This window comes from Schistocerca americana, chromosome 10 (assembly GCF_021461395.2).
Source record: "Schistocerca americana isolate TAMUIC-IGC-003095 chromosome 10, iqSchAmer2.1, whole genome shotgun sequence".
Classification (NCBI taxonomy): domain Eukaryota; kingdom Metazoa; phylum Arthropoda; class Insecta; order Orthoptera; family Acrididae; genus Schistocerca; species Schistocerca americana.
Genome location: NC_060128.1, coordinates 168190446 through 168202093, shown reverse-complemented (window position 1 = coordinate 168202093; position 11648 = coordinate 168190446). Strand labels below are relative to the sequence as shown.

General features: G+C 41.0%; 1 protein-coding gene across 1 annotated transcript in view; it reads right to left on the bottom strand.

Annotated features, from left to right (window-relative positions):
- Positions 1-368: 368 nt before the first annotated feature.
- LOC124552344 (DNA (cytosine-5)-methyltransferase 1-like) overlaps positions 369-11648 on the bottom strand; it is a 52688-nt gene continuing 41408 nt past the window's right edge. Inside the window, exons 9-10 of the mRNA XM_047126613.1 lie at positions 555-671; positions 369-464 (exon numbers count right to left, since the gene is read on the bottom strand). Of these exons, the coding sequence (XP_046982569.1) occupies positions 369-464; positions 555-671 (213 nt within the window). The remainder of the gene's footprint in view (positions 465-554; positions 672-11648) is intronic.

Here is an 11648-nt window from a genome sequence, read left to right as displayed (position 1 = left end):
CTAGCACATGGCATAAATAATAAAATAACTTCCACATGGAGTTTGAATTCTTATCTGAAGTTCAGAACAGAGCTTGATATCCTGAGATTAAATATTTTACCAGAGTTCTGAGAGACACAAAATGAAAACTTTGTAATATTCAGGAAGGAAAGAAAGTACACCTTACTATTCACACTTTCTATAAATGTGTAATATCTTCCTTTCTTAATGGTTTACATAAATGCTGCAATTTTACACTTGAAAACTGCATTGACAGTTCCTTTGCAAATCCTTGCCTGGTCTATCTTGTGTCATCTTTAATGACATAGTGTTTTATTAACATTGTCACACCTAAAGCAAAAAAGTAATTAAATTTATAATAGTTTTGTTCATTGGCTGCACTGTCTTGCTATGTGAATTACCAAGCATTTTGCTATTTCATGGCCAACACCAGCACTCAGTGGTGGTGGAACAGCATTTCCAACCTGAAATACAAAAGTATATGCTTCAAACCATGAGCACGCACCCATGCATCCAGACACACACACACATTGGAACTTTCATTAGCTTCTTACCTGACGGTACTTATCTGCCATTGATCCACAGAAAATAAAACTGTCAGGGAAGCCCTGCACTCTTGCAAATTCTCTAACACTCATTATTCTTGACTGTTTTGGATGAAGAACTTGACCCTGAAAATTGTTAATGTGCAATAGACGAGTTTAATTGCATGATAGGACAATATTTGATCTATGTTGTGATTATGTTAGGTGCTGAACATGAAATATTGTTTTGAATCATGCATGTGAAGCAACAAGAAATAAATACTTCAGAAGAGCTGGAGGTTCAGCCTGGAGTTGATATACATGTGATACATATATAAAACAGAAAACAAATAATCCTCAGAAATTAAAAACAATTGTTTTACACATCTAGCCACTTCCTTGTTTAAACTGAATTGATCAAAGTCAAGGGATAATGATATGCACATATACAGATGGCTGTAGTATCATGTACACTAGGTATACAAGGGAAGTGCACTGGTGAAGCTATCATTTGTACTAAGGTGATTCATGTGAAATAGTTTCCAACATGATTATGGTCACATGACAGGAGTTAACAGACTCTGAATGAGGAATGGTAGTTGTGAGGAATGGTAGTTGCAGCTAGATGTAGGGGACATTCCATTTCAGAAATCATTAGAGAACTCAATCCACAGTGTCAGGAGCGGGCCTAGAATACTAATTTCCAGGCATTACTTCTCAACACAGACAACACAGTGGCCGATGATTATCACTTAATGACTGAGAGTAGCGACATTTGTGTAGAGTTATCATATGACAAATAAGCAACATTGTGTGAAGATATAGAGAAGTAAGTGTGGGACATATGACAAATTATCCTTTAGGACAGTGTGGCATAATTAGACATTACTGGGCTACAGCAGCAAATGGCCAATGAGAGTGCCCTGCTAACAGTGCAACATCACCTGTGGTGCCTCTCCTGGGAGCAGACCCTGTGAAGACCTGTATCCAAGCTGTCAACAAGGTGCTGTGAAGCTGGTATTGGCTCCATAATGGTGTGGGCTGTGTTTACATGGAATAAACTGGGTTCTCTTGTCCAACTGAACCAATCATTGATACTTTAGCTACTTGGACACCTTTTACTGACATTTGTGGTCTTCAGTGTTCCCAAACAATGATGGAATTTTTATGGATGACAATCCACCATGTCATTGGGCTACAATCAATGTGATTGGTTTGAAGAACATTCTGGACAATTCAGGTGAATGATTTGTCAACCCAGATAACCTGACATGAATCCCATTTATGGGGCATAATCAAGAGGTCAGTTTGTGTACAAAATCCTGCTCCGGCTACACTTTCACAATTGTGGACAACTGTAGGGGCAACATGGCTCAGAATTTCAGCATGGGACTTCCAACAACTTGTTCAGTCCATGCCACATAGAGTTGCTGCACTATGGCAGGTAAAAGGAGCCTTCACTTGATATTAGGACGTATCTCAAACTCCTTTCTCCTGTGTGTATATCAAAATACATGGAGTTTTAGCATTGTAAGAGTAACTGTAAATATGACTCAGTGGCTAGTGCCACAATATGAGTCCAGAAGTCTCAGTTTTGGTTGCTGGTCAGTACTAGGATTTTAATGTCTCTTATCACTTCTTTCACCTCTGAAATGTTTGTTGATGTGAAAAATGCCAAGGTGAACCGACATTCAAATGACAGCTTTGTGTTAAAGTAAATGACATATAAAAGAGCCTCCAATTTTACTAGGTGTAAAAGTATGAAACCAGAATTTTGTTGCAAAAATTACACACCTGTTGTTTGAAACTGATAAATGATATTTTATTCAAAATAACCTCCATTGCTATTTATATACTTCTCCCACCTCTCCGGTGAAGAGAAACGGCTTTCTGCATTACATTCAATTGTTCCACAAGTTCCTGTTGAGTTAGAGTATCACCTCCATCCAATAAAGCCTGCAATTCATTGTCTTTGAACTTTTTCAGTTGTTTCCCATACTCATCAATTCTTGCATCAAAATCACCTCTTTTGAATTTTTTGAACCACTTGAAACATTGTGCTTTTCCAAGAGCATGTTCACCAAAAGCTTCGACAAGCATGCAATACAATTCTGCACTAGTTTCCTTCAAATGATAACAGAAAATCAATGCTGTCCACAGATCATTGTTCATAGGCACAAAACTCTACATGTTTACAGGTTTGAAACAGATACCTGTGTACGGGACTTGGGTTACTGTGTGTTGACATTCATCATCAACTATTATAGGAAGCAAATGGCACTGCAGATGTGGTCTCATGGGCCCTACGCTGACGGCTAGCACCATCTATAGGGAAATTCTGGTTTCGTACTTCTACACCTGGCATATTGCACAAAAATTTGTTTCCCATCAATTTAAGGAAACACTGAGATTTTATTGATATTACTCCAGTAACTTGATCCACCAAGAGTAAAAATAACAAGGAAAAGTACATTTTTACAGACTACTGGACATGGGACTCAAGCTTGTAAAAAAATCTGCCTGACAGGCAAGGAAGCACCCACAAGACATGGTCAGATGTCACTGTAACTTCATACATGTTGACACCATCAGCTGTCATGTAGATGATTAGAGCTGCATCTGTCTCTGACAGCTATAGTGGCCACCACATTGCATTACTGTTGTTCATGTTTAGTGTTTTCACCAGCCCTGGTAGGGTATATAAGGGAGGTGGGGGAAGGCAGGAGCAATGTCAGATGTTGAGTGATCACTGTGGATGACATATGCCGGCCGGGGTGGCCGTGTGGTTCTAGGCGCTTCAGTCTGGAACCGCTTGACCGCTACGGTCGCAGGTTTGAATCCTGCCTCGGGCATGGATGTGTGTGATGTCCTTAGGTTCTAAGTTCTAGGGAACTGATGACCACAGATGTTAAGTCCCATAGTGCTCAGAGCCATTTGAACCATTTTGTGGATGACATGAAGAAGCACTCATATGGATGTTTCAGCATAGGCTGATATCTGTTATCTCAGAACCACTTGTGATATTAAAATGTAAATGGTTTCATGCACTCCATAATACACACTGGTTAATTTTTTTTTTGACGGTGTATGTTCTTAGCAGCCTCCAGCCACCAATCTTCATGAAGTGTTGATCCAGCATATGTTTCATGAATGGCAAAAAAAATCCTGAATACGTCATTTCAAGGTTGTTTGCTTCCATACCACAAACAATTTGGGAGTATATTTCTGCTCACAACCCTTTCAATGCTACAGGTGTGCTCTCTGCGTTCCAAGCTGAGTGCAGCTCTGTTGTGGTGGCGCTGCTTACTAAATACTGATACCTGTGATGAGAGGTGATGTTCTGGCCACAATGAAATACTTATCATCTGATTTTAAGAAAACTATTCACTGAAAAAATTTGAGTTTTGTACATCTTACAGTCAAATATCTTTGCTCAATAGGACTCAATTTCTTTTCATTATTCCACATAGTTACTGCACTGCAGCAAGTTAAGTAAAACATGTACACTACTTTAAACAGCTTGCAGATGTAAAAGTACAGTGCATTAATTTTGTATGTGGTTGATTTTATCTCATATACTTCAATGTATAAAACATAAATAAGATATCAAAATTTTACTTAAAACTGAGAGAAAATGATATCTCAGTTCATTCTCAAATTATTGATTTTTATACGTGATGGACAATTGCACGCAGTGTGCCCAGTTCTGTCCATAAGTACTTGCTGGCAGCTATGAAATACTTATCATTCAATTTTAAGAAAATTATTTGCTGAAAACATTTGATTTTTGCCCATCTTTTAGTCTGATGGTTCCACTCAAAAAAGGACTGAATTTCTTTTCATTATACTCGTACATCATAGTTCCTCTACTGCATCAAATGAAATATTATTTAAAAACAAAGATGAGGTGACTTACCATACGAAAGCACTGGCAGGTCGATAGAAACACAAGCGGACACATACATACACACAAAATTCAAGCTTTTGCAACAAACTGTTGCCTCATCAGGAAAGAGGGAAAGACGGAAGGATGTGGGTTTTAAGGGAGAGGGTAAGGAGTCATTCCAATCCCGGGAGCGGAAAGACGTACCTTAGGGGGAAAAAAGGACAGGTATACACTCGCGCGCACACACACACACACACACACACACACACACACACACACACACACACACACACACACACACACACACACACACACATCCATCTGCACATACACAGACACAAGCAGACATTTCAGAGTAGAACAATATGTAATTTATCTTTCAAATTATTGATTTTTATATTTGACAGACAGTCGATGCACCCATTTCTGTCCCTGTGAATTGGGAATCTTGTGGTTATAGCAACTGTATTATTTCATAAACAGTTCAAGATATCAAAACAAAGTCTTTTGCAAATTATAGCACACAAAGAGGCACACATGTTATATGATAAATACTCAAAACCTTTTTATTCACCATGGTATGAAGTAACTTGTCTACAGCCATGTGAAGTTAGTGGTACAGGACACATAAACATGTCAACAGTGCTTCAGGAAAACCCAGGGGCCATGATTAAACAAGTCCCCATCACCTGGCGAACGACGGAGCATGACGAGTTAACTTGCTCATAAAGGTGGTTTTACATGAGTGACTTTTTGGTCAAAATCAACTACTTGAAATGTGGGCACCTTTTGTACTTGTGTGCAAATCAGCAACCAACAATGATGCAAGTGTGTCTGTGCTGAATGTGTCTTCTCAAGCTTTATTGTGTTGTTTTTGTGACACACTGAAAAGTTACACAATGTCCTGGTATGTTTTCCTACTAGTGTTCTCCTATGAGAGATGAAACAACTGAAAGCAAAAACTATTTACATTTTACAAGGAAAAAACTACACTATATATAAATAAGAAAATAAATAGATAAACATGTTTAATGAAAAGTATTTCAACAATGAAAAAGTCAAAATTATCGGACAAGAAAAATAATTTTTTTGTTGTTTTGCACTTAGCAAGAAAATGAGATACAAAGGATAAAGCAAAAATGTGTTATTTACTGCATTTTACATATTGTCTGATGTGTTGGCAAGCATATATTTTCTCAAGCAAATAAATGTACGTGTTCTGAAATGTTTGGATGATACTTTTCCCACTCTTCTTCAGTTCTCAGGAATGTGAAGAATTTACTACATGACCTCTGACATGAACTTCCACTAGCAATTCTTCTTTGATCATTAATAACCTATATTGTCACAGCTCTTTCCCACATTTTGTTACTAATGTTGATTTTTCTGTAAAAAGCATAATCCTTCTCCATTCACATGCCAAACTCCACAGCAGACAGCTTTTACTACACTGGCAATTTTGGTGCCGATGTGCGAAAGAAAATAACCACTCAACACAGATGAGACTCAGTAAGGGAATAAAACGCCAGAGGTATTGCAGTTGATGCATTTGTCTTCAGTAATCAACTGAGACCAAAAAAAAAATGACTGTATAAAAGGGGCTTAACAGTTAAAGGGGTAAGGGTCATACCTCATACTGATGTTGAGAATGATAAAAATGAGTTTGAAATAAAATACAAGGTTTAATCTTTCAATAGTTTTTCCCTAATAAACACCTCTGCAAAGTTTAATAAATTTCCAGTTTTGTCTTAATAACGGTATTGGTGGAATTACATTCTGAGTACTTAGGAATCTGAAACTTCCTATAACTTTTATCTCATGACACCTTTGTCTTTTAGACAGCTACTATTTCTACTACCCAAACTCAGACAATCTTCATTCCTTTAATATTTTCCAATTAAATTACGTTTTTCATTACCAATACAGCTAGGTTACTTCTGTACAAAATTGGAGTAAGTCTCAAAATATTAAGTATTTCACTTTTATACACATTACTTTTTAGACATCTTCCCTCAGACTAACTTCCTCTCCTTTCCTATCAACACATTGCAGTGAGTTAGCAGAGACTGAGAAAGGAGTATTGTGGGAGTAAAGGACGTACTGCAAGAATAATTCCCGTTTGCGTTGTGCAGCTCATAAAAGCCGGTACTGTGGAGAATTATCCAAATGGCACAGGTTGTGAACGAGCCACTGAACCGGAGCATCTTATGCTTAGCTGCATTTTCTGCCAGTGGATGGTCAACTCTGCTCTAGGCCACAGTTTGGCGTTGGCCATTCGTTCAGGTTGACAGCTAGTTGGAGGTCATGAACACAAAAAACGTTGTGCAGAAATTTCAGCAAAACAGGTATACACTGTCCATTCAAAAAGTTTTAGGATTGATTTTATTCTTGCTGTATACAGAAAATCTGTGTAGTAACTATGGTGGGAGGTTCAACTAACAACTGTAGACAACGTAAATGCATTCAACCAGTCAGTTGTGATCAGGCAGTGTTAAGTAGTGAACATGCAACCTTACTGTGTCGCCGGCCGGGGCAGCCGAGCGGTTCTAGGCGCTATAGTCTGAAACCGCGCTACCGCTACGGTCGCAGGTTCGAATCCTGCCTCGGGTATGGATGTGTGTGATGTCCTTAGGTTAGTTAGGTTTAAGTAGTTCTAAATTCTAGGGGACTGATGACCTGAGAAGTTAAGTCCCATAGTGCTCAGAGCCATTTGAACCAACCTTACTGTGTCAACAATGTTCTGTCACAAATCACAAAAGTGAAATGTCTGCACAAATTTGTCCCATGTACCTTGACTGCTGAACAAAAACAGTGATATGTAGACACCTACCATGATCTGATTTAAATACAAAATGCAGACAGTAACCTGGTCAAGTCACATTACTCTAACCACCACCTAAGTTTGACATTACTGTGCAATAACCATTCCCCAATGGCAGGTAGCAGCACTACCAATGGAGGCTACACAAAGCATATCAGGGGACGTGATGTGCTCCCTCCTGAAGCCTGGATCCTTTCAACAATTGTTACAGGGTGTTTGCTTTCAGATGTTTCATGCCGTACATGCCAGTGGCCACATGTCCGATGGAGCATAAAACATGATTCATCTGAAATGGTCACCTGTCACCATTCAGTGGACATCCAGTTGCAGTATTGACATGCAATTCCAGCTTTCATCGCCAATGAAGAGCAGTCATCATAGGTGCATGAACAGGGCACCTGCTGTGGAGGCCATGCAGCTATGTTTGCTGAATGTTCTGTGAGGAGACAGTGTTGGTAGCCCCTGAGTTCATCTGGGCAGTCAATTGCTCAGTAGTTACACACCTGATCACCTGTACTCATCTCCACAGCCATTGTTCATGCCTGTCATGTATGGCCCATCGTGCACCAGTTGTCTCAGTGCCAGTTTTGGATGGTGGCCCTTTTTCCATGCACAGTATACTTTAACCACAGTGATACATGAACAGTTTACAAACTTAGCCATTTGCGAAATGCTCCCACCCTAGGCCCGAAAGTCAATTTTGTGCCTTTTGATGTCAGATAAATCATTCTATTTCCACATTTTCCATGTCTGCTGATATGGTATGTGTAGCCTCCACTGGTAATGCTGCTACCTGCCATTGATGAGTGGTTATTGCACAGTAATGTCAAACTTGAGCAATGGTTAGAGTAATGTGACTGGACCAGGTAATTCTCTGCATTTTGTATTTCAATCAGATCATGGGAGGTGTCTACATACCACCGTTTTTGTACAGCAGTCAAGGTACTTTCTATCTTTCTTTCTCGGGCCTTTGTTCCACTCCAACGGGGGTCAGCTCTGTTATGACAGATTTGGCAGTGTTAATTGCAAAGGGTGGCCAGATTCCCATCCTGCCGCCACCCTGAACCCCCCTCCCTGGGACGGAAGTAGTGTACCCCAGCTGTCTGCGTCTAGTGTAAGTCATGAAATAGTGCAAACGTTTTTCAAATGTCTGTAAGTTGTGTAACTGAGGTGGAACTTAGAGGCCAGTCCAGTATTCACCAGCAGGATGTGGAAAACCACCTTAAAACCACATCCAGGCTGGCCGGCATACCTGCCCTTGTCATTAATCTGCCAGGCGGATTCGATCTGGGGCCGGCGTGCCTACTTGAGTCCAGGAAGCAGCGCATTAGCGCTCTTGACTACCCTGGCGGGTCCAGCAGTCAAGGTACATGGGACAAATTTGCGCAGACATTTCTCTTTTGTGATTTGTGACAGAACATTGTTCACACAGTAAAGTTGCATGTCTACTACTTGTGGCATTTCCTGCATGATCTTGTCATTCTGAAAGGCACAATGGATCAACAAAACCATGCATCTATCACTGGTGACCACATCCATCCCTACATGCAGTTCGTTTTTTCTCAGCACAATGGCAACTATCAGCAGGGCAATGCAACATGTCAAACAGCTCAGTGTGTATGTCTGTGGTTTGAAAAGCATCAGGATGAGTTCACTGTACTCCTCTGGCCGCCAAACTCAGAAGATTATAACTCAGTCAAGAAACTGTGGGACTACCTAGAGTGGGCCGTTTGCACTACAGATCCTCAACTGAGAAACCTATCACAGCTGGCCACAGAACTGGATTCGGCACAGCTCCGTATTGCTATCGGTGCTTTCAGAACCTCACTGACTCTTACTGCTTGTCTCGCAGTGGTCCACACCGCAAAATGTGGTTCTTCAGGCATTTGAAAAGTGGTCACATTAATGTGACTAGACAGCACATTTTCTGGAAAAAATGACCACAGGTGACAAAAAATTGTGTTAAAAATACTAACAAAGAGATAGAAGGGCTGGCCAGTACTTACCTCAGTTCAGTACAGCCGATAGATACACAAAATAGAACAGAAAATTTTTATCCTAGCTTTCGGAAATTTGTTCCTTCGTCAGGGAGGAGAGAGGGAAAAATGGGGAAGAATGGAAAGTGGATTCAGTTACTCACAACCCAGGTTATGAAGCAACAGGGGACAGGTAAATAGGGAGGGTAACAAAGATGGAGGCATGGGTGTCAGAGGGTAGCCAAAGATATTCTACTGTAAGTACTGTGCCAGCTTCAAACCAAAGAGGATGCATACAGAAGTAAAGAGGTATATAGTATAAAGATAAACACAACTATGTAGGATCAAAAGATGCGTAAATCGCTAAAGAGGAAAGGGAAAGAGGAGAAAACTGAAGAGTAAATGGGAGTGAGGTTGGTTAACGTAGCTTCAGTCCAGGGGGATGGCAGGATGAAAGGATGTGTTGGAGTGCAAGTTCCCATCTCTGCAGTTCTGAGGGACTGGCATTGGATGGGAGAAGCCAAATGGCACGTACGATGTAGCAAGTTCGCTCTGCTACAGGGTATTGGACATCTCCTAGGCGGACAGTTCGTCTGTGCCCGTTCATGTGCTCAGCCAGTTTAGTTGTCATCATACTAATGTAAAAAGCTGTGAATTTCAGGTGTGTCAGCTGATAAATGACATGTGTTGTTTCACACGTGGCCCTGCCTTGAATTGTGTATGTTTTACCAGTAGCGAGGCTGGAGTAGGTGGTTGTGGGGGTTGCATGGGCCAGGTTTTGCAGCGGGGTCAGTTACAGGGGTAGGAACCGCTGGGTAGAGAGAAGGTGGTCTGGGAATACTGTAGGGTTTGACAAGGATGTTACGGAGGTTGGGGGGTGACAAAAGGCAACTCTGAGTGGTGTGGGGAGAATATTGTCAAGGGATGATCTCATTTCAGGGCTTGATTTGAGAAAGTCATATCCCTGGCGGAGTAATTTTTTGATGTATTCGAGGCCAGGATAATATTGGGTGACAAGATGGATGCTTCTGTGTGGTCTGGGGGTAGGAACATTGTTGTTGGACGGGGAGGAATGTATTGCTCGGGAGATCTGTTTGTGGACAAGGTCTGCAGGATAGTTGTGAGAGAGGGAAGCACTGGTCAGGTTATTGGTGTAATTGTTGAGGGATTCGTCTCTGGAGCAAATATGTTTGCCACGACTACCTAGGCAGTGGGGAAGGGAGCGTTTGATGTGGAATGGATGGCAGCTATCAAAGTGAAGGTACTGTTGCTTGTTTGTGGGTTTGATGTAGACAGAGGTGTGGATGTGAGCTTCAACACGATGAAGGTTAACATCCAGGAAGGTGGCTTGGGTTTTGGAGAAGGTCCGGGTGAAATTAAGATTCAAAAAGGAGTTGAGGTTATGGAGGAAATTAAGGAGTGTTTCTTCACCATGAGTCCAGACCACAAAGATGTCAATCTATAAACCTATACCAGGCCAGGGGAAGCAGCTGTTGGGTCTTCAGGAAAGCCTCTTCCATGCAGCCCATGAAGAGGTTGGCATACTATATACCTCTTTACTTCTGTATGCATCCTCTTTGGTTTGAAGCTGGCACAGTACTTACAGTAGAATATCTTTGGCTACCCTCTGACACCCATGCCTCCATCTTTGCTACCCTCCCTGTTTACCTTTCCCCTGTTGCTTCATAACCTGGGTTGTGAGTAACTGAATCCACTTTCCCTTCTTCTCCTTTTTTCCCTCTCTCCTCCCTGACAAAGGAACAAAGTTTCAAAAGCTAGGATAAAAATTTTCTGTTCTTTTTTGTGTATCTATTGGCTGTACTGAGCTGAGGTAAGTACTGGCCAGCTCCTCTATCTCTTTGGTACTATTTGTTTCACATCTTTATATGAGATTTTCCATAACCATTTAAAACATAGTGTTATTGGCACAAATCAGGCACAAAATAATATAGTGCATAAAGTCACATGAATGATTAATGCTCCGATGACATAACAAATATTCAAGCCAATTTGATGGGAGAATTGAACAAGATCACAAAGAAGGCCTTTTCTGACTGTTTCTCATAGTTGTATGTACATTCTGTGCATTGTAGGGAAGTGTGGGCAGACAATGTAGAAGACATGAAGCATTAAAACCATCATCTCAACATTTCTTTACTTTTTTATTAACCCAGTCTCATAACTTTATCAACTGATGGGGTATGACACTGCTGCTTTCAGAGGTGGCCTTGCCCCTGATGCAACAGGATAGGCCTGTGATGCGAGAGGAATAGAATGAGTTGGGTAAGTGGGTCTTCCACAGCGATACCCTCGACTGATGTGGCAAGGGGTTGGGAGTGAAAGTGGCACAGTGATGGTCCAGATGTTGTGTAGAATGGGTGGGCGCAGAATGCCACCTTAAGAGTGGTCACAGTTGAAGGAGGTCACATGTTGGACAGAGG